The sequence below is a fragment of the Erithacus rubecula genome, assembly GCF_903797595.1.
Source record: "Erithacus rubecula genome assembly, chromosome: 11".
NCBI lineage: Eukaryota > Metazoa > Chordata > Aves > Passeriformes > Muscicapidae > Erithacus > Erithacus rubecula.
Genome location: NC_136663.1, coordinates 1,448,853 through 1,472,797, shown reverse-complemented (window position 1 = coordinate 1,472,797; position 23,945 = coordinate 1,448,853). Strand labels below are relative to the sequence as shown.

The window sequence follows — 23,945 nt, the reverse complement described above, 5'->3', positions numbered from 1 at the left end:
AGCAGTTAAAATCCCACAGGATAATATTTGTAAGGGAGTTAAACTTGGATAATCATTGGGGATGATAATAAACACAAACAAATAAACACAAACTCAACAACTATTTCTCCATTAAAAGCCCATTTAGAAAACAAATTCCATATTAGGCCACAGCACTGTGAATTCCCTGCTCACATTTAGAACTGAGATTATCCAAAGCCAATGGGAGGGATTGAAAACAACATTTTTTTCCATGTTCCCTTCATTCCAAATGTTATCTGACAGCCTCATCAGCTCTCATGTTTCTCCCCAGCCCATCAAATATTTGATTTCTAATTAAGGCCTTTTCATCTCTGTTGGATTTGTCTCCCTCATCTTTAATTATGTTTCCATCTGCGCTGCTCAAGAACAAGATTTGCATTTTTACATTATATAGAAATCACATTGTAAATATTTATCAGATGGTTCCCTCTCTGCTGCTCGTGGGTTTGGGAATTCAGGCTCCCCATGTTAACACCCCACTGCTTGTTGGGATTTCACTGCTTCCCATACATTGATTTTCCCTCTCCCTCCTGCAGGAAAAAACCACTCCTGGGAATGCCCCAGACAGCAGTGGGAAAATGGGATTTTTCTGGGAGATCTAGGAACACACAAAGGCTGCAGAGAGGTTTTGTTGTATTTTAGAACAATCAATACATCCCAGAGAAAAGCCCCAGATTTGAAGGTTCCACATGGGGCAGGAAGGACAAACAAACTGGGGTTTGGGGCAGAGGAATTCAGTCCTGGCTCTTTTCCCCACTGGATATTTCTGTGGCATCAACCGGTGGAGAAAAGCTGGGGAAATAACCATTCCTGCTTGTGTGGTTCCACCTCTAAAAAAACCCCACATTTATTGGTAGAAAGTTGCCTATTGGAGCACTTAGCTCAGGCAAAAAAAAATAAGGGAATTTTACAGAATCAATTCGTGCCATTCTCATGAGCATCCCAATGATTTTTAGGAGGTGCTTTGCCAGGATGGGAGGTGAGGATGACAGGGCTGGGCTGTAGATCCGCGATAAAGGCAGCGAGTCCCGGCCGAGGAGCGGGAGAACCGCGGCGCTGTCCGGGGTGCTGAGCGCCCGAGCCCCGCGGGGACCGCGCTGCTTCCCCGGCATCCCTGCAGGGTGTGAGCTGAGCTTAAACATCCTCCTGGATATGGAACTAAAACCCCTCTGAGCGCCCGAGCCCCGCGGGGACCGCGCTGCTTCCCCGGCATCGCTGCAGGGTGTGAGCTGAGCTTAAACATCCTCCTGGATATGGAACTAAAACCCCTCTGAGCGCCCGAGCCCCGCGGGGACCGCGCTGCTTCCCCGGCATTCCATCAGGGTGTGAGCTGAGCTTAAACATCCTCCTGGATATGGAACTAAAACCCCTCTGAGCGCCCGAGCCCCGCGGGGACCCCATTGCTTCCCTGGCATTCCAGCAGGGTGTGAGCTGAGCTTAAACATCCTCCTGGATATGGAATTAAATCCCCTCTGAGCGCCCGAGCCCCGCGGGGACCGCGCTGCTTCCCCGGCATCGCTGCAGGGTGTGAGCTGAGCTTAAACATCCCCCTGGATATGGAATTAAAACCCCTCTGAGCGTCCGAGCCCCGCGGAGACCGCGCTGCTTCCCTGGCATTCCAGCAGGGTGTGAGCTGAGCTTAAACATCCTCCTGGATATGGAATTAAAACCCCTCTGAGCGTCCGAGCCCCGCGGAGACCGCGCTGCTTCCCCGGCATCCCTGCAGGGTGTGAGCTGAGCTTAAACATCCTCCTGGATATGGAACTAAATCCCCTCTGAGCGCCCGAGCCCCGCGGGGACCGCGCTGCTTCCCCGGCATCGCTGCAGGGTGTGAGCTGAGCTTAAACATCCTCCTGGATATGGAATTAAAACCCCTCTGAGCGCCCGAGCCCCGCGGGGACCGCGCTGCTTCCCCGGCATCCCTGCAGGGTGTGAGCTGAGCTTAAACCTCCTCCTGGATATGGAACTAAAACCCCTCTGAGCGCCCGAGACCCGCGGGGACCCCATTGCTTCCCTGGCATCCCTGCAGGGTGTGAGCTGAGCTTAAACCTCCTCCTGGATATGGAATTAAATCCCCTCTGAGCGCCCGAGCCCCGCGGGGACCGCGCTGCTTCCCCGGCATCCCTGCAGGGTGTGAGCTGAATTTAAACATCCTCCGGACAGGGAACGATTACTAAATCCCCTCTGAGCGCCCGAGCCCCGCACCACATCCCGCAGGGCTCCTGCTCCTGAGCTAACACATCCTCCCGGACATGGAATTCTCCCCGAGACCCTTCCTGGAATGCTGCAGCCAGATCTGCTGTCCCCACTGTAAGAAGGACGTGGAACTGTTGGAGCAAACCCAGAACAGGCCATGAATTGATAAAGGGACTGGAGATTTTCCCTTCTGGAATCAGGCTGGGAAAGCTGAAGTTTTTCAGCCTGGAGAAGGGGTGTTGTGTGCAGAGCTCAGAGCTCCTTCCACAGTCTGAATGAGGATACAAGGAAGATGCAGAGAGCCTTCATTGGGAACTGGAGTGACAGAACAAGGGAATGGCTTCAAGCTGAAGAAGAGGGAATTTGAGGGGTGGAAATGAAGGATGGGGAGGCCCTGGCACAGGTGCCCAGAGAAGCTGTGGCTGCCCCTGGATCCCTGGCAGTGCCCAAGGCCAGGCTGGGATTAACCTGGGACAGTGGGAGGTGTCCCTGCCATGGCAAGGGTAGGATGGGATGAGCTTGAAGGTCCCTTCCAACCCAAACCATTCAGTGATTTTGAAGGAAAAAAGCAGAAACCCATCTAGGAAGGGAAGTTTCAGCGCTTTTCTACACGGTAACAAAAATTAAAACATTTACAAGGAAGAACATTACTTCAAATCTATTATATTTCTGTCTTCTAATCGATTTTTAGCAAAAATAATGGCACAAAAGGAAAACAAAAGCAAACAAACACAACACAGCTCAGGCCTGTGTATTCCTCATCCTATAGTGATCAATAACAGATCTTGTCCAAGAGTTAAACAATTGTTTGTACTTCACACACACACTCTGCTACAAAGCTGCAGAAAAATGAGAATTCTCCGTTTCCCTTCTCATCCCTGAAGCTCTGACATCCCACCCGTTCTGTCAGTTGTCTCCCAGGGGAGCCCCGTGTTCTACCCCACAAACACTCGGGGATGGAGCCATCACTTTCTCCCCACAAGTTCAGAACTCCCAGCTGCCCTTACTGAGCTCCCAACATCCCAAAAGTGTGGTTTTCCAAAAGAGGTTGGTGCTGGAGGAACTCTGCAGCGCCCGGGAGTGTCCCTGTGCAGGGCACGAGGGACCTCTGCTGGAAGCAGATAAACATTTATATCCTCATTTATTGCTCTGATTAAAGGAACCAAACCTTTAATCCATGCAACATCACTGTCTAACTCAATATTCCAGCCCACTTCATCCTCCTGCTCTCCAGCTCCCAACTAAAAACAAAGCAGCACCCTCAGGAATATTTTATTAAATTCTGTCAAGCACCATGTCCCAAAATAAACCAGCTGGAAACAGCTTCACTTTGGGCCTGGATCAACACTTGGATCAACTCTAGAAACCAGAGTCCAATTATCCCCAAAATTCCAAGATCAGAATTTTTAGCCTGAAAAAGCTGTCTTTAATCAGTGCTTTGGACTTGATGGGATTAAAATCACTCCAACTTTGTGACTCAAGGCAGAATTAAATTTATTCAGCTTGAAATACACCACTGATGATTCCCAGATTTTTGTAGAGATTCAGAAGCCACCAAAGCTGTCCTGTGAGTGGCAAGAGTCACTGAGAGTGAGGATCCAACCCAGTTCCCTCCTCAGGAGCAGGGAGACACTTCCTGCACCCCACACCACAGCAAATCCTGCTCCTGGAATTCCTGAATTATTCCATGTACTCCAGTCTGTGATTCCATCAAATCTTATCTTCTGCCACAAAGCTGAAGGCAAGATTTCCAGATTCTATTTATTTATCTATTGACCTAAAATTCCCAATTCAGAGACAGCCACAGAGCTGTTTGTATTCCAAAAATGGGATCTATATTTGGGGTTTATTTGGGATCACCTTAAAAAGAGAAAGCCTTTACCACTGGTCAAGGTGGAATATTTATCCCAAAATCAAATTTAATTTTGATCCCCTAAATCAACTTCCCATAGTCTCTTTTAGCAAATATAAAAATCAACCAACAAAACAACACAAAAAAAAAAAAAATCAACCAAGAAACCACAAGAAACAAACCAACCAAGAAACCACAAGAAACAAACCAACCAAGAAATCACATTTCTCTGCATGAAAAGCACCACAATTTGAATTTTTGGGAACACAAAACCACTTGGGAGCACCTTTTTGCCAGCAAGAACACCTCCAAAATCTGCTGAAATCCAGCTCTGATAACCACAGTCACATCCTGATCAGCCTACAAGAGGAATCTCTGCCTGGAGCTCATTTGAGACACCTACAAAACCCTTTTTAACCCTTTATCAACCCAGTGAACCCACAGCTGAGCTTTCACTAATCCCAAATCCCAGACAGGAAGCCAGCAAAGGAAAAAGGAGGAAATTGCAGGTGGACTCACAGAAGTGCTGCTGTCAGAGAAGGTGCTCATGCTGATGGATCTGCTCATCTTGCCTGAGGCCAGCGACCTTGGGGATGTTGGGGACGTTGGGGATGCTGGGGATGCTGGGGACGTTGGGGATTTTGGGGATTTTGGTGATGTTGGAGATGTTGGGGATTTTGGGGATATTGGGGACATTGGGGATGTTGAGGACGTTGAGGATGTTGGGGACCTTGGGGATGTTGAAGATGTTGGGGATGCTGGGGATGCTGGGGACGTTGGGGATTTTGGGGATTTTGGTGATGTTGGAGATGTTGGGGATTTTGGGGATATTGGGGACATTGGGGATGTTGAGGACGTTGAGGATGTTGGGGACCTTGGGGATGTTGAAGATGTTGGGGATGCTGGTGATGCTGGGGATGTTGGGGATTTTGGAGATATTGGTGATGTTGGGGGTTTTGGTGATGTTGGTGATGTTGGGGATGTTGGGGATTTTGGTGATGTTGGAGATTTTGGTGATGTTGGTGATGTTGGGGATGTTGGGGACATTAGTGATGTTGGGGATTTGGGGGATGTTTGGGATGTTGGGGATTTGGGGGATTTTGGTGATATTGGGGACATTGATGATGTTGGTGATGTTTGGGATGTTTGGGATGTTGAGGATGTTGGTGATGTTTGGGATGTTTGGGATGTTGAGGATGTTGAGGATGTTGAAGGTGTTGAGGATGTTGAAGGTGTTGAGGATGTTGAGGATGTTGAAGATGTTGAGGATTTGGGGGATTTTTGGGATGTTGGATTTTTGGGGCTGTGCTGGTCCCGTAGCTCCGGGGTTGGGGACAGCTGCTGGTGCTGCAGGTGCTCGTGCCATGCTCGGTGGGTGCTGAGGGAACAAAGGATTTCAGTCAAATCCCTGGCTCCAAACATTGGGACTGGGGGTTCCTGCTTTCTGTTTTCCTATCTGGATAAAAATCACCTCTGTAGGATTTGTATAAGGCAGCACTGGGATAATTGAGGATATTTATTAAGGAGAATCAGGGAATTCTGGAGTGGTTTGGGTTGGAAAAGACCTTAAGGACCCTCTGGTTCCAAACTCCTGCCATGTTACTCAGAGTCCAGCCCAATCCCAAAACCTATGGAAGTGCTTTCAGCTGAGGCCATCCAGAACTCAGAATTTGTCCTACATCCTACAATCAAAATAAAAATATCCATTTGTCCACTTAAAGGAATCAACAACCTTCTACATCTTATTTTTATACCACATTTCAGATTATAATTCAGATACAACTGGAATTTGAGAGCCACAGCATATAATGGAATTATGGAATCCCAGAATGGTTTAGGTTGGAAAATGTCATCTCATTCCATCCTCTGCCACGGGCAGGGATGATTTCCACTACCCCAAATTGCTCCAAACCCCATCCAGCCTGGCCTGGAACAATTCCAGCATCCACAACTTCCCTGTAGGATTAGCTCCTTGTAGGATTTTTGAGCAGTTGAAGGTTTATTCACTGGGATGAGCAGTATTTACATATTTATATTTACATATTTATATTTACATCTATTTTAAAGCCAGAGAATAGACTGAGCTTAAATCATAATTACCCTCCTAGAAAGTCGCTGAAAATGGATTCTTTCATGGCTTATATTTGAATCACTAAAAGCTTAAAAGACACTGGGTTTTAATTTGAAACTTCATGTCCTTTTAATATTTTAATATGCATTAATATTTGAATGGCCTGTAAGTGAGGCAGTGTTTGCTGGGTGGAGACAGGGCTGGAGGATCCACGCTGGGAGAAGCTGCAAAAGGAATCCTGGACTCTGATAAATACATGGGGAAGTTATTATTCAAAATTAATTATTCAAAATCAAGACTTCTAAAATAACTGACCTCAGGGAAAACTCCATATCATGTAATGTACAGCAAAAAATACAGCTGCATTCCAAGGCAGAGCCAGCACTTTCCTTACTCACATTTTCACTTTGGACTCCAAGGGCTGGAGGTTGATAGGATATTCCTGGATATTATTTTCTTCATCCATGGAGAGCTGATGGCTACAGGAAAGAAAAAGAAATGAGTTTAACATATTCCAGCCTGACATTGATGTGAATGAATTCCATAATCTGGACAAGAACAAACAAGAGCTGCTGATCAGAAGGTGTTGCTCTCTTTGGAGAAAGTTATCTGAAATTTTGTGTCCAGTTCACAACAAAAAATGGGAATTTGGATCCAGTTTTCCAGTGGGAACCTGCCTGAATCCCTGTTTTAAATCTCCCAGCTGCCACAGCTCCAGGGACAGGCCCAGCCAGCAAAAGAGCTGCTGTAAATAATAATAAAATTAAAAAAAAACCCCAAACCTGACAAATCTAACAGATATTTCTGCTAAATTAACTTCCATCCCCATGGCTGGGAAAGCTGGAGAGAAAAAGGAACAATGGGAATTCTGGCAGCAAATGAGTCACTGCAGCAAAAGCCACGTGGGGGGTGAAGAATAAATTCCTTGTAATAAATGATGGCTGAGGAGTTGCTGCTGGGAACTGATGGCTGGGAGGAAGCAATTTGAAAATACTGGAATATCCAAATCCAGCATCTGGAAATGCTGCCTTGGATGGGATGGATTGAATGCAGCTCTCAGCAGGGAAATTTGGGGGAGCAGACCCCAACCTGTGGAGTTACTTTGAGATTTTTCCTGGGCACTCAAGGATATCATTGTCAGAAATTATCCTCTTGTAACCAAAACCAGGATTGTTTGTGGGAGAAAGGCAAAATCTGGAATATTGTCTATGACAAAGAGGATCCCTCAGCAAAGGTTTCACACCTTGGAAAACACATTTCACTTTCTCATGGGTGAGATATTTTGGAAAAGGCACTTTTACCTTTGGAGTGAGTCTTTGCCATCATTGACCTGTTCCAGGGTATGCTGGAGCCTCCTGAGCTCTTCCTGCAAGGAGAGAGAGAAAAATATTCATTATTTTTATGGGAAGCCCTTGGAGATTCCCTCTCAGCCTCAAGGCAAACTAAGTTTTGAGACAACCCTGAAACTAAACCAATCCCTCAAGTGCCACCTGAGATTTCAAATTTAGAAATCCATAATAATGACAATGAAACTGATAATTTATTGATAATCCAGCAGTTTGAAAGGAAATATCAGAGCTACAAAAATAATACACAGAGTAAAAGAGGGATGTTTTCTTTCCCATCTTGGGTGCCTTTAATTCCAGAGAAGGTCTCAGGCAAAGCTCCAGCCCCTGCTTCTAGAATCTTTATTCTGCAATCAAAACCTATCCAGGCTCTTAATGAAGAGATTTCCAGTCTGCACCAGTTCCTGTTCCAGCAGCACCAGTTTAATGTGGCAGATGTGGAGCTGGGAATCCCCACATCCACCATAATTCCCAGAAAAAAATCCATCCCTGGTGTTCAGCACAGAGGTTTGGCTTTAAAAACTGGAATTTTTTTGAGGCACAGCTCAGCTCAGAGATAAGCACACAACCTTTCCTTCTCCCACATTTTCCCCCTGGCAGTTTTTCCAGCCTCCTCCAGAGCTGGGTACAGTAATATAGAATGTGAAAACAATTTTCAATTGACTTTATCCATAGCTCAGGGTGCCAAAATCTGCCTGACTGCCACAAATCACTCCTGGCGTTTGACATCATTCTCTATTAACCCCGGGGTGAAGACTGAGCAGAGAACAAAAAAGCAAAAGCCAAAATTGCTTGTGAGGTTTTTGCCTTTTCCCAAAGAAACGCGGCTGGGCAGTGCCTGTAAAAGCTGGGACCAAAAGCAGCTCTGGGAGGGGCTGAGAATTTACACCCTTGCGAGGGGGAGGAGGCAGGAAATCGATCCCAATTTCACTTGGGCCTCATTAACCCTGGGATATTGATCGGTGCTGCAGCGGGATTGATGGAGCTGCCCCTGGGGGTGGAGACTGCAGGGACACTGAGGGGACACTGAGGGGACAGGGACAGCCCCACAGCCCCCCCAGAGCCACCCAGAGCCACCCAGCTCCGGGGAATTTAACTGGAAGGGATCCACGCTCCTGCTGGAGCTCAGGAGGAGTTAAAGTTAAATAAATTGTGAAACCTCCTGGGGTTTTCTTTTCCCTCCTTCACCTGGATACAGACATAGACAGGGATGGGGCAGCTCCAGACATGGAGACACTGAAAGAAAAAAAATCCAGGCAATCTTGAGCCCAGAGTCACCCAGCTCCAAGGAATTAAACTGGAAAGGATCCACACTCCTGTTGGAGCCAAGGAGGAGTTCCAGTTAAAACAAATATATTGAGAAATCTCCTGGGGTTTTCTTTTCCCTCCTTCAGCTGGACACAGACACAGACAGGGATTGGGCAGCTCCAGACATGGGGACACTGAGGGAGAAAAAATCCTGGAAAGGTTGAAGCAACCTAAAGTGTTTTTCCCAGTCCTTAACGTGTTCATTCCATTTATCCATTTATTATTTTTCAGCCTGAGCATACCCAGTATCCTGGGGTTTGTTAATTTTATATTTTTTCATGTTTTTATTGCTTTAATTGCACGACACACTTGAGTCTGGATTAGTCTGGAGAGGAATGCAAGGAGATTGAACTCAGGCAAGGTGAATTCCAGCATGGCAGAGAGGGGAAGGCAGGGGCAAATCTCACATGGCAGATCCATTTCTGAATTCCCAGGGGAAAGTGTTTTCCCCAGAAAAAGCAGGAAGTTCTTTTTATAGCTCCTGAGCCTGTTAATTTTAGTGACAACAACAGAGGAGTGTTTGAAAACTGAAAGGAAATCTATTAATCCAATTTTCAGCTTTTCAGCATAGGGGAATGTCTGTGATTCTCACAAAAGAGGGATGAACGAGTTTGGGAATCAGAAGGTAAAAATAACAATTCCATCTATACAAAAAATAATTCTACATTATTTTCTTCCTGGGATTTTAAGAGAAAATCTGAGGAGTCTGGGGAGTGGGGGAGGCTCAGGGGAGCCCTGTGGCTCTGCACAACTCCCTGACAGGAGGGGACAGCCAGGCTGGGACTGGGATCTGCTCCCAGGGAACAGGGACAGGGGGAGATATGGAAAATCAGCAGCAATTTCTCCATGGAAAGGGCAGCCAGGCCTTGGAACTGCCCAGGGAGGTTTGGAGAGCCCATCCCTGGAGGTGTCCAAGGAATTCCTGGTGTAAGGAATTCCAGAGACAGCTGGGGATTAGGCACTGCTTGGATCCTGGAGGACTTTTCCAGGCTCAGTGATCCTTAGATTCTGGACACATGCACAGATCACTGGGGAGAAGAAAATCCCTGCAAAACTTTGCAGGTGAAGCAGCACAGATGGGAAGGAGGAGGCTCCAGAGCAGCTGAGCAGCAAAATCTCCACCCTCAGACACTGAAATCTCCTCTCAGACACTGAAATCTCCTCTCAGATACTGAAATCTCCTCTCAGATACTGAAATCTCCTGTCAGATGCTGAAATCTCCTCTCTCAGACACTGAAATCTCCTGTCAGACACTGAAATCCCCTCTCAGATGTTGAAATCTCCTCTCTCAGACACCACTGATGGCTCCAAAGTTGTTTTTAATTTCAGGTAGGATCTGTTTTCCCAATCCTGGGTCTGTTTCCCAATCCTGGATCTGTTTTCCCAATCCTGGATCTGTTTTCCCAATCCTGGGTCTGTTTTCCCAGACCTAAGCAGGTTTTGAGTGGCAGCTGAAGCAGAAGGGTTTTGAACTGGGATCTTAAATCCCATCCATTCCATCCCCTGCCACGAGCAGGGACACTTCCACAGACTGGGATGTTTCTGCTGATCTGACACAGGGATTGGGGATCCTTAAAATCAAACCAGAGTCAAAAAAACCAAACACAGCACCACAGCATCATTCCCAAGGTTTCTGAGCTCCTGAGTTTTCCCATTCCCATTCCCACAGCTGTGGGAAGTGCTGGGCATTGAGCACAGAGCAGGTTCTGGATGCAGGGCCTTGGGATAAAGGGCATCCCAGGAAAACCTGAAATGCAGAAAAAAAAAGCAGCACAGGAAGCTCTGAGATGGAAACTGGTCCCATTCAGTGTGGGAAAGCCAAGAGCTCCACTTGGTATGAATAATTCACAAACAGCCTCAGACAAATGATCTCAGGTCTAGAAGGAAATGGGAAAACCTCTGGAGGCTGCAGCTCTTTTTATTCCTGCCTGGCTCCTGCTGAATGCTGTTTTCTCTGGGGTTATTTTTTACTCTTTTAAGAAAAAAATCTATATGGATATCTAAACAGTTAGCCTGGATGTTCAGAGAGCACAGCAGACCCCAGAGAAATCCTTCCATTCTGTATTCATCTCTGTTGCTGAATTATTCATTAACAGGGATCACGCAATGGGGGAAAAATTAAAAATTGGCAAATTAGTTTTCATTTGTTGACGTTAATTATTTAGTGTTCTTTCCATTTATTAGAGAAAACACAGAGGGGGATTAGCCTTGTTCTGGCACTCTGAGTTTGCTCCCCAGACAACTCCCCAGTGAGCTTTGCTGTGGCAATGTGGGAAATCCATGGGAATGTGACTCCAGTGCTGAGATGTTGGGGCAGAGCTGGATTTCTGAATTCCAGAGAAACCTTGGGATGTTTTTCAATTTTGGGAACAAAATAGGCAGGTGGGGCTTTATTTCCAGATACCACCCCAGCCATGGCATTAATGGAGATGCTATTAATTAATCTCCCTGAGCTCACCCAACATTCCCATCAACCTCATTCTGATAAAGAAATATCCTGATATTTAATGGGCACTGGAAATGAAATAATCTCTGGAGCAATTTGGTTTGGATTTTGCAGCCTCACTGCCCTGCAGAACAATAGGCAGGAGAAGTAAATCACAAATGCTGGAGGCAGAGTAAAACTGAGCTTTGCTTCCCTGCTCCTGCTCCTCAGCTCACAGGAGCTGCCAGGAGAACTCGTTCAACACCTCATCCAATTCTTCCTTCTAATGTCAGTCCCTGCTCCATCCTGAAGAGCTGGAAAAGCTTTGATTCCTCCCAAGCAGCCACACAACTCCCAACCTCAACTCTGATTTTTCTGGAGTACTCTCCTGCCACTCATTTATATAAATATGTATGAAATAATCACAAAATAATGATTAAAACCCCACCTGGCTTTGTGGGAGTCCCCATTATGACTGAACTATGCCTATTTCAAGTTTTTTGACAAGTTTTTGGGAGATGAAACTGCTGTTGGTGCTGCTCAACTGAGAGCCTGAGAGCAGATGATCCCAGCTGAGCCTTTCCAGGGAAGTTGGATTTTTCAATCACTGAGCCAAAATCCTGGTTTTCTGCAGCAGCTGGTGCTGCTCCACTGAATTTCTTTGCTGGGAATGTGAAGGTGACCCCAGGACCTGCAGCATCCTCAGTTAATTCAGTCAGATGGGGTCAGCTTATAATGAACTGAATTAAACAATAGTGGCTTGATTGGGTTGTTAATTCTGCCCTCCCTGCCTGAGGTGTTTGGTGCCTCTTTACAGTCCCAGTTTTCTCAAACACACATCCCTGGGAGGATTTCAAAGACAAATCCACCAGGACAGGAAATTAAAGGTCTCAGCTCCCAGACATCACAAGATCAGATCAAAAACCAAATCAAATCCCAGTGTTCACAAACAAAACCTGGGATAATGAAAGGAGGCCCTGGGAAGGGGGAGGGGAATTACATCAGCTTTGTTGCTTTTCCAGGACCTTTCTCCAAATTAAACCAGAGAGCTGCATAATTATTCTGAGTAAAAGGACCCTCAAAAATGACAAGAACCCCCCTTCCCTTTCTGCTCTCCCTGCAGTCTCTGCCAGGAAGGAGCCTCTGCTTTGGGTTTCCAGGATCAAAACTGAATTCAAATGTCAGAAAGAGCAACAACAAAACCCTTCCTTTGAAACTCTCCATCTTTCCTCCATGCAAGGGGCAGAAAGGACAGAAACTCATTCCACCAGAGCTTTGAACTTTTCTGCCATCCAAAAGCAATGCAGAGCCCCTGGCTCTCCCATGGCAGTGTTTCACTGATGAAATCTCTTCTTTTCAGGCTGCTTTCAGAACACCTTTAATGTTCCAAGTTCACAGTGACACCAAAGACCTTTCACAGCCGAGCCTGAGAGGGAAACATCCCATTTTTGCAGTTTTGATGCTACAGGAATGTCAGGAACACCCCTGGAACAACACACAAGCACTGCCAGGCTGCACTGAGGTCACAGGAGTGAACTTCATGGAGTGAAAAGCAGCAGAAAAGGTCAAACAGGCACTGGGAGTCCATCCCTGGGGTTGTGTGTGTGTGGAGGGAAGGAAATGTTCTGGAAATGTTACATTGCAGATGCTGCTTTAATGCAACTCTGGCAGCTGCAGCGTTCACAGGAGGGATCTGTCACAATCTGGCTTAAAAAAATACAAATGTTGGTGCTGGGTGCTCTGCTGCTGCCTCTGTCAGGGATTGCTGGGGCTGGTAAAGGTCAAATCACAGGAAAGGCTCTGCAGGGGGATCAGCTCTGGCTGTGGGGAGGAAAGGGCAGCTGGGTGATGGTTTGTGATCTCTGGGAGCCAGGCAAGGCTCAGCTGGAAGTGCTGCAGGATGCTGGGGCTGCTGGGGTGTCTGGGTGGAGTTATTGGTCTGTATTCCTGCCACAGGAGGAATTCCATCCCTCCCATCCCTGTGCTGGGACACAAAGCTGGGATGGGGGAATTTGAAGCACATGGTTCTCCATCCCATGTAAAGCATTAAAACCACCATAAAACACAAGCCCTGAACTTAAGGAGTTTGGTTCAGTGACCTCTTCCTTGCTGGAAAATCCATTTTTATGGACAGAAGAAAGCAGCACAAAACACCAAAGCACCAGGAGTGCAAAGCTGTGCCATCCCAACCCGAGGAACTGCTGAGAGCCAAACTCTCCTGCTGGAGAATCCCAGGATGGTTTGTGCTGGAAGGATCTTGAAACCCACCCAATTCCCCCCAGGGCACCTTCCACTGTCCCAGCTGCTCCCAGCCCTGCCCAGCCTGCCCTTGAACACTTCCAGGGGCCCAGGGGCAGCCACAGCTTCTCTGGGAATTCCACCCCATCCATCCCCACCCTCCCAGGCAGGAATTCCTCCGCAGTATCCCATCCACCAGAACAACTCCATAGAAAGAGGAAAAGCAGCTCAGTTATGAGGATGGTGAACAAAACTAACCCAGCACTGAAGTGTTTCTTCCTTCATCACACAAATAATTAGGAATACACAGGGTTGTGTGCTGCTTTTTAAATAGGATCTGCTGCTGCTTTTGGGAACACAATTCCATGCAATAGTTTATCCTGGGAACTCAGCTCAGTGGGGGTACAGTGTGCCAAGTTGAAATGGGAACCATTTGTTTTCTGTCTGCATTGCAGCAGGAGCTGGCAGGGTTTTTATGGAGCATCCCTGACAGCTCCAACTGTTATTTTTCCCAGTGAAGGCCGTGCCTGTGGAGTTAATGGGAGTGCAGGCAGCAAGGGGTCTCTCAGCCCTGGCATCCTGCTCAGCATCCTCTGCAGGAGCAGACAATAAAACCTGACAAAGCTTTCTGTAATTACTGCTCTGCTTCACAGGAGGTCACCAGACACTCCCCGTGCCACTCTGGTGACAAAGGACACAAACTGAGCACAAACAGGGCTCAGAGCACACGTGGAAAGGGGCCTGGGGAGCCAAGAGGTTTTGTATTTGTGAGGGTGAGCAGAACCAACCTCTGCCTTTCCAAGGAGTCCCACAAGTCCTTGACCCCACCAACACTGATTTCTGGAGAGCGTTTGACATGAGGACATCCTGGGGGCACAAGGAAAGGAAATTCCTGCTCACAAGGGAGGGATTCCCTGAAAATTCAGCCCAGGTGGTGATGGAACTCCAAAGTGCACATTCCTCCTGCCATGGGAGCTCTGGGACAGAAGGAGTCACACAGCTCTGCTCTGATGGAAATAAAGAATCCTGGAATATCCTCAGCTGGAAGGGACCACAGGGATCATCCAGCCCAGCCCAGCCCAGCCCTGCACAGACACCCCAGCAGCCCCACCCTGGCCATCCCTGGGAGTGTCCAAGGCTCCTGGAGCTCGGGCAGGTTTGGGAATGTGCCCAGCACCCTCTGGGAAAGAACCTTCCCCTGATCTCCAGCACCAGAGAGGCAGCAAATCCTGCATCCTTCAACCTCTCCAAATCCCATTTATTACAGAAATATTCCATATGGGATGGCTCCAGGACTTACCCTGTGCCCCAAAATTTCCAGACCAGATCTCTCATCCCCACCCTCTCACTGATGATCCCTGCTTGTCTCCAGCTCTGGGTATTCCCCCTTCCCTTGGGCTCTTCCTTTCCCTTCTAACCTGCATTTTATCCTTCTTGACAAGGAATTCTTCCAGCTCCAAAGCAGTTTTAAAGAATTATTTTATCCCTACTGTATTAATCTCGCTCCTACAGCAGCTTTGCCACTGGACTGGAGCAGGGGATCAATTTTCTGGGAATATTTTGTTTTTATTCCCTTCCCAAGGATCCCTTATCCCTGCCTTGCCCCAACAGATTTTTACATGCAGAACTTTTTCCAGATGGCAGATTTGGTGCAGACAGCAATTTGCATAATTTGAATCTGCTTCCTGGCATGAATTATAGCACAACACACCAGGGGCTTTGATTTCCAGCTCCTCACAGCCAGGGCTGGGCAGTGCCCAGGAACTGCAGGTGACTCTGGAAAACCCTGGCTGAGCCATGGCACAGGGAAGAGCTGAAATCAGAAATATTTCCTCATGGAAATGGTAATTCCCAGGGGAAGGTGCTCCAGGCAGCTCCATTTCACTGGAGGGGGGAGGTCAAGGAGAGCTCCTGGTGACAAAATTGGATTTTCCCAAAGGACAAACACAACTTTGGGGTGTTTCAAGAAGGTTGAAACAGATCCATGGTGAGTGAATCTCTTTTTCCTGACTTTCCAGCCCCAGAAACTGGGCTGAGACCCAGAATCCCCTTTTTGGGGTTCCCAGCACACACATTGATCCCAAATGTCCTGGTCATTTGGGATGCAACAGGAGCCTCCTGCCAAAAATGAATTATTCACATTCCAGAGGTTCCAGTTTTTATCAAACACAAATTTCTGTCCCAAAATACACCCAGGAATAACTGAGAGATGGAAGCAGAAATGTGCTGGCAAACATGGAACACTGTTACAGCCCCAGTCACTAAAAATTTTAAAGTTTCTGTACTAACAAACATTAATCCCCCAAAAACCAGTACATTTAACCTAAAACCATTAAAAAACCCTTCCAAAATTAAATAATGAAATTAAATTATAAATACAGAGTTTAAATAAAACCATATGATATCACATAATAAAAAACTTAAACTGCGCTTGTAAATGGATAATTTAGGTTTGTTTTGTCTAGAATATATTGCAGTTTGAACACTGATTTAATTTTAATTATGCCAAATTTGGGGCTTTATTTTTAGATGTAGGCAGAACTTTGGGATGAGGAGTTTGACATAAATCAGCTGCTGGAATAGTGACCTAAAATAATCCTGAGAGGAGCTGACACAGACACCTTCCCTCATTTAGGCTGAGCCTAAATCCCACCAGCATTCCCAGATTCCTTTGGCATCTCTCCCTTTGCAACATTTTCTGACATTTCCCATCAGGATTCCAATCAATGAGCACCACAACAATGTCACTGTCCAATGGAAAATTCCTGCCAGGCACTGTTGGCCTCATCAGGGAGAGGAGGAAAGGGATGGGATAAAAGTTTGGAATGTTTTGTGCAGAGGGAAAATAAGACAGAAGATGATTTAAAATCACCCTCAAGCTCTGACACCTGGGAAAATGGAACACTCCATACTTCTCATTCAGTTATTAGCACAGAAAAACCACTTTAAATACTTGATAATTGATGGAATTTAAAGGATTACCAGGAAATTAATTCATAAACTACCCTTGTCTGTGTCTTTCTGAAAGCAGCTGCTCCACATTGTTGTAAAAGGCACCAAGTTGAACATTCTCCAACTGCTTTTTAATAAATGTAAATAATATTCCAAAGCAGGGACAAAATGCCAGCAGTTGAGGGGTGGCTGAGCCATCCATGGCATGTAAATGAATTTTCTGCCTGGATATCAGGATGTGGATGTGCAGCCTTCAGGAATTAAATCAGCCCAACTTGCACAGCTTGAAAGGAGCTTCCCAGAGCTCCCAAAAATCCCTTTTATTATTTATGTGGGAAAAGCAGAGGAGCAGCCAGGGGGAAGAACTGCAGGTGACACCAGGATTCAGGGAAAACTGACAGAAAATGCTGGATTTTTGGTAAAACTGAGGACAAATAAATTAATCATGAACAAGGGAAATGCAAAAAACACTTGGAGGGTGTAATTGGATTTACACACAAAAGGAATGGCAGCATTCCTGCAGCTGGGAGAGCAGATCCAGCTTCCTTCAGCAGCAATAATGGAATTATTGAATTTGGGAAGGGCCACAAGGGTGTTCCTAAATCCCACAGAGCTGGGATTTCATCTCCCATTCCTAAGGGATGGGAGCTCCTCTCTGCTTTGCTCCCAACAGCTCAGCTTGGATCATCCAGTGGGGTTATGACCCAGTTAGTGTCAGATTGATTCTCAAATTCCCACTTTTCCCCAGTTCTCCTGTTTCCATTCCCTTGACATCCCTTCAAATGAGGGATTGTCCCAGTCCCATCTCCAGGTCCCACACAGGAGAAGAGCTGAGAATTCCTTTTCCTCATGGATATTTTCCCAGCTCTGCTTTTTCCCCAAATTCACTCTTTAGACCCTCCAAAAGCTCTGACCCTGCTAAATGGAAATGTCCCCACAGCCATATCCTGCTGGAAATATGGGATGAGCAGAGCTGCCCAAACTCCAATTAAACCCCAGCCAAGATCCTTGTTTCAGGAGCCATTTCCATATTTTCTCTGGGTGCTTTTACTCTGTAGTTACACCCTGTGTTTACTCATCCAACCTGTTGTAGAGGAGTGAGCTGGAGCTCAGGTCCAGCCCCTGTTCTCAGGGACAGCACAGAAATCTGGGACAGCACCTGGAGCTGTCCCACTTCTCCTGCCCACCTGAATCCCAGTGCTCCAGGATGCTGCAGTCAGGTTTTCCAGCTGGAAATATGTATATATATTTCCAGTAGGAAATATGGAATATTGACTTTGCTGTGTTTTCCCAGATGGAATCAGGACACTGACAGCCACAAGTCTTTGAAATAGTTACAGGTCCTCCTGAGAGAGGAAAATTTCCCCTCCAGAGAGCTCATCCCAGCCAGTTTGATGTTTATTCCTGTGTTTTCTGTGGCATCCAGGGAAATTGCTGGAAGTACAAACATTCCCTGGCATTTGATCTCTTCCCTGTATTTCAGGTCTGGATGAGCTTTGCATACAAAGCCAGGCTTTAGCCCTTGGGCACATAAACAGTCTCCCCGGTTTTATTGGGATTCCAGCAATCCCCAAACTGCCAGAGCAGGAACCTGCAGGAGCCTCATGACAAAAAATCTGAGTTTTATGAGATTTAAAGCAGGGGAATTATTCAAATGCTGTCTGTGCCTTGGAATACTCAGGGAAAGCAGGGGACAAAAGTATTGGACATAATTCCAGATATTTGACAGTGCAGATTGGGAACATGAAGTGAACCCCAGCACCTACAGCTCAGGAAAATTCTTCTGGATTTTATTTATAAGACTCCTCTAGAGCTTCTCCAACCTTTTGGGAAGCTGAAAAACTTGAACCAGCAAAGGGAATCCAAATAAATTCGGCTCTTGGTAAGGAAGATATTCCTAACAGAGCCTTTTTCTCCCTGTGCAATTTAACAAATGAATTTCCATTGCCTGACAGGTTATCCTGGAAAATAGAGAAGCTCAGATTAATCTTAGTTTGGGAGAAATGAGAATTCAATATTTGCTGATTTCCAGCCACCCACTCAGAGCTGTGTAGGATCCATCAATCCCAACGTGTTCAGCCTCCTCCTCCCGTGAGGAATGGGATGTGCAGGATGGATCCTCACCTGAGGGTCAGCTCCCTGCCCCTGGAATTCCTGAGGAACCATTCCCACTCCCTGCATTGCCTCCAGAGTGTCTCTCCCTGTTTTATTTCCATCCTCTGGTGTTTATATCACTCTCATCCATCACATTCTTTCCCCGGGAATGGGGTTTGGAAAAGCCTCGTGGGAATTCAGTGCCTTAAGAATGAGGTTTGGAAAAGCTTCGTGGGATTTCTGTGCTCTGGGAATGAGGTTTGGAAAATCCTGGGAATGGGGTTTGAAAAAGCCTCGTGGGATGAATTTCTGTGCTCTGGGAATGAGGTTTGGAAAATCCTGAGAAAGGGGTTTGGAAAAGCCTCGTGGGAATTCTGTGCCTTAAGAATGAGGTTTGGAAAATCCCGGGAATGAGGTTTGGAAATTCCCGGGTTTGGAAAAGCGTCGTGGGATGTCTGTGCCCAGTGCAGAGGGGATGGAGTTTGGGGTGGCAGGAACCCTCTGGAAGATGCTCCGGAGGGAATTCCGCTCCAGCGAGCTGGGAAAAGATCCTGGATGCCCAACGCAGCCCTGCTCCAAGCGCTCCGGCAGGAACGCCAAAAATATCCAATCAATCCGGCCCCGAGGAATTATCTCAGCCCTCTGCCCACTGCCAGAGCCCGGATTGGTCCCGCAGCATTCCCGGGATGACTTCATCGGGATCATCGGCAGCTTTTCCGTGCTGACAAACAGCGAGCAGGATCCGCCGGCTGCTCCAGGAGCTGAAATCCCTGCGGAATTCCGAGCCCCGGGAAAGCACAGCCACGTTTTCCCCACCCCCGGTAATCGCACAGTCAAAAGAAAAACGCTGTGAAATCCAAGGAAATTCTGCCGCGGCCACTGCCCGAGAATGGCTGAGAATCCTCAGGTATCTTTTCCAAGCGCTGTTTGGAATTGTTATCACCCGGAGATGATTCCCCAGCCTCAAATCCCCTTAATAAACTTACGGTAATCGCCCCGCGCTCGCTCCAGCCTCCTTCTCCCCGGTAAAAGCGGCGGATCCCAGATTCCCTCGGGAATTCTGCCCGCCTGGCGAGGCACATCCACATCCCGGGGGGATCCCGCACCCCTCCATCCCCTCCCTGAGCCATTCCCGGGGAGCTGCTCAGAGCGAACCCAGCGATTCCATCCCTTACCAGCCGCATGCTGAAGTTCCCCGGGAAAAGGAGCAGGAACGCGGCTGCTCCGGGCAGCAGGAAAACCTCGGGGCTGAGCTCACTCCAAAGGCACCAGGAAAAAACCTCCGAGAGAGGGGAGGGAAAAAAAATGGGAAGAGCCAGAGAGAGAGAGAGAGAGCAGCCCACAGGCAGCGAGATGAGAAACTTGTGGCGCGGCTCCAGCGCAGGATGGATCCGCTGGCATTCCCAGCCCTGGCGGCGGGGGAAACTCGGACTGCGGGTTTGGGGGCGCCTTTGGGGTCCGGAAGGGAGGGGCGGGTGTGTGCAGCACCCCAGAAATACAGCAATCCCATATTCTACCTCCTATAGAATGTTTTCTGTATTTTATTTTCTATAGAATATATTCTATATATTCTATATACTCTATATATTCTATATATTCCATATATTCTATATATTCTATATATTCTATATATACTATATTCTATCTTATGTATTTCACTTTATATACTCTATTTTCTGTGGTTTATATTCTATATTCTATATCTTATTTTCCATGTTCTATATTCTATCTTCTATATTCTATATTCTACATTCTGCCGTCTATATTCTATTTTATAGACTCTGATTTCTATATTTTATTTTATAGATTCTATTTTCTATTTTTTATATCCTACTTCATATGTTCTATCGTCTATATTCTATCCTCTATATTCTATATTCTATATTCTATATTCTATCTTTCTTATATCTTATATATTCTATTTTATAGACCCTTTATTTTCTACATTTTATTTTATAGATTCTATTTTCTGTGTTCTGTTTTCTATTTTATATTTTACATAAATAAACCCAGGTGCTAGCACAAACTCCAAGCAGCTCATTCCATCCTCGATGGGATTTTATCATACACAATTCCAATCCCAAATCTGCATCCAAGTGGCTTCACTGGGGTTTATGATGCTCTTCAGGCACATCAATAAATTCCTTAAGGGGTTTTTCCCCCAGCATTGCCAAAAATCCATTTTCCAGAGGGAATTCCAAGGATGTCAAGTGGTAAAGTGTCAGTGCTCTGAGCCCAAATTTCAAAGATTTCAAAGCAACCAAAATCCAGGAGTTCCTGCATTCCCAGAACTGCCTGGGAACTCCCTTGAAACCAGCTTTAAACCCAGGAATTAGATCAGGAATTAAACCCAAAGGGATGATTTTCCTCACCCTGCCAGTTCTTGGGATGTGAGATTGAGCTGATGTGGGAGCTGCAGGGAGCTCCAGCCAGCCCCACCCCGGTGGAGCTGCAGCAGGCTGGGATGCTGAACCACATCTCCAGGGGATATTCCCACCTGCTGCACTCAGCCATGGATTTGGGGGTTTGGGAGCTCTGGGGGCTGGGACCTTGGGTCTGTCAGGGATGGGGTGGGGGGGTCCAGACAGAGCAGGAGGGGCAGGATGGTCCCTGTGGAGCAGGATGGTCCCTCTGGAGCAGGACGATCCCTCTGGAACAGGATGGTCCCTGTGGAGCAGGATGATCCCTCTGGAGCAGGATGGTCCCTCTGGAGCAGGATGGTCCCTGTGGAGCAGGATGATCCCTCTGGAGCAGGATGGTCCCTGTGGAACAGGATGGTCCCTGTGGAGCAGGATGGTCCCTCTGGAGCAGGATGGTCCCTGTGGAGCAGGATGGTCCCTCTGGAGCAGGATGATCCATGTGGAGCAGGATGATCCCTCTGGAGCAGGATGATCCCTCTGGAGCAGGATGGTCCCTCTGGAGCAGGATGGTCCATGTGGAGTAAGGTGATTCCTCTGGAGCAGGATGATCCCTCTGGAGCAGGATGATCCATGTGGAGCAGGATGGTCCCTCTGGAGCAGGATGATCCCTCTGGAGCAGGATGGTCCCTCTGGAGCAGGATGATCCATATGGAGCAGGATGATCCCTCTGGAGCAGGATGATCCCTCTGGAACAGGATGATCCATGTGGAGCAGGATGATCCATGTGGAGCAGGATGATCCCTCTGGAACAGGATGATCCATGTGGAGTAAGGTGATTCTTCTGGAACAGGATGGTCCCTCTGGAGCAGGACGATCCCTCTGGAACAGGATGATCCCCCTGGAACAAGATGGTCCCTCTGGAACAGGATGGTCCCTCTGGAGCAGGATGGTCCCTCTGGAACAGGATGGTCCCTCTGGAGCAGGATGGTCCCTCTGGAGCAGGATGATCCCTCTGGAGCAGGATGGTCCCTCTGGAACAGGATGGTCCCTCTGGAACAGGATGGTCCCTCTGGAGCAGGATGGTCCCTGTGGAGCAGGATGGTCCCTCTGGAGCAGGATGGTCCCTCTGGAATGGGGTGCTTCATCCCACCCCTGCTGCTCCTCATCATTCCCAGCTCCCAGTCACATCCCACCCTGCTCTCCAGGGCACACAGCTGTTCTGCAGCTCCTCCTGAGCCACATCTGTCTCCTACCAAAGCCAAGGGGGTTTAAGCCAGTCCCTGTGTGTCCTTAGGCCAGGCCTAAGCTCCCCATGCTCCAGGAGCTGTGCTGTGGGTGTTGGGCCCTGGCACCCCCACCAAACCAAGCCCAAGTGCTGAGTGGTTCAAGGCTTTTGACTAAAACTGGGCCTAACAGGGGTCTGGCACTAAAACCTGATTTTCTGACTAAACCCACAGAGGAGCTGGCCCCTGTGAATAAAACATGAATCACTGATGGGGAGCAGCTCCAGGATCTGAGGCTCTGCTCTCCTGGAATGCACAGGCAGAGCTGGGCTGGCTGCCCCTGCTCCAATCCCCTCCTGGGGAATCATGAGTGGGAACACCTGCTGGAACCTCCAGCTCTGCTGATTCCCACCCAGAGCCTCCCCAAATGTCAAGGAACACACCCCCAGGTGAAAAATCCAGGGAACTGCAGCAGGACCTGTGTGTGGAGGTGGGATTTCCTGGGATTTTGGGAAGGAATTTCTGGCTGGGAGGGTGGGGATGGATGGGATGGAATTGCCAGAGAAGCTGTGGCTGCCCTTGGATCCCTGGAAATGTCCAAGGCCAGGCTGGACACTGGGACAGTGGAAATTCCCAAAGGCAGGGGTGGGATGGGATAATGGGATAATGGGATAATGGGATAATGGGATTAAAGGTGGGGATCCCATCTCCAGTTTTTCCATGGGATTGAGGGGGATCCATCCCAACCCCACCTTTCCTGACAGAACACCAGGCAGCAGAGACCCCACCCCAACTTTCCAATTTTTTCCTTGGATTCCTGGTCTGGATGAAAAATGAGATTTCTCCATTTCGTGAACCAGCTAAAAGCAAAAAATTCTTATTAATTATTACTTAGTTTTAAATCACCAATTTACTTTCAAATGATATAATTTCAAGAATTCTAAATGAGTAAGTTATTTTAAAATCAAACCCCATGGAAACAGTTGAAAAATACTGGATTTATCCTTGGAAACACCTGGAGGTGGCTTTGGATGGCTTTTGGAAATTTCCCCTCCAGTCCTGCTGGTTAATTAATAAATCCCAATGTCCCCAAAAGAACTTTCTCTGCTATAAATTCCCTGGAATTCCCAGGAAATGTGGGAGCTGGGCCTGAGGGATGTGCATGGAAAGATTTCCAAGGCAAAACAAGGAAAAACTGATTCAAGTGGAATCTGCAGCATTTGGGGCCCTTAATGAGTTGGTGGAGAAAATTAATTTCCATGTGTAATATATTCAAGGAAATCTGGGAATTTAATTAATCACAGCATTAAAAAAAAAGGGGGGGTGGGATTGGATATAATTAGAAGTAAATATTTTTTAATTATTCTTCTCATTCCATGGGTAATTTAGAGGCATTTCCCTGCACACTGTCCCTGCTTCAGGCTGCAAAATATTTATTTGAATTCCAGTTTTTGAATTAATGATGGATTTTCAATGCTTCTGTTCCAAACCCCAAAAATTTAAGGCACAAACCCCTCTCCCAGTCCCCAGTGGGCAATTATGCAGATTCCCATTAATTTCTCCTCAAATTGGATGCTGTCATTCCATCCCCTTTATTATCCCTAATTAATTACCCCACACTTCTGTTCATTCCCAATTTTATTGTGGATTTTGCTCCATTTAAAGCTTCCCACTGCTTTTATTATTTTTTCCCCCCATTCCAGAGGATTCTCTCTTTGTTGCTCTCTTTGGGTCTTTGTGGTTTTGGTACAAAAAAATGTTAAATAACAAATTAATTCCTATCTCAAAGCACATTTTTGTGGCTTCTTCAACACTTTATATTTTAATTTAAATGAGGTGCTGCTCTCTTTTGGTGCTGC

The 23,945-nt window shown here is 47.0% G+C and overlaps 2 protein-coding genes across 2 annotated transcripts in view; both read right to left on the bottom strand.

The window, feature by feature from the left end:
* Positions 1-4,651, bottom strand: part of LOC306806351 (schwannomin-interacting protein 1) — a 64,379-nt gene extending 59,728 nt beyond the window's left edge. Inside the window, exon 1 of the mRNA XM_079315016.1 lies at positions 4,589-4,651. Coding sequence (XP_079171142.1) covers positions 4,589-4,636 — 48 coding nt within the window. The 5' untranslated portion in view covers positions 4,637-4,651. The remainder of the gene's footprint in view (positions 1-4,588) is intronic.
* Positions 4,652-5,308: 657 nt separating this feature from the next.
* IQCJ (IQ motif containing J) lies at positions 5,309-19,727 on the bottom strand (the record flags this gene model as incomplete). The annotated part of the gene is made up of 4 exons (XM_079315291.1): positions 19,679-19,727; positions 7,442-7,506; positions 6,539-6,619; positions 5,309-5,447 (listed from the first exon to the last, which is right to left on the bottom strand). Coding segments are annotated over exons 1-4 (294 nt in total), but the record flags the coding sequence as incomplete, so codon positions are not given.
* Positions 19,728-23,945: the final 4,218 nt, after the last annotated feature.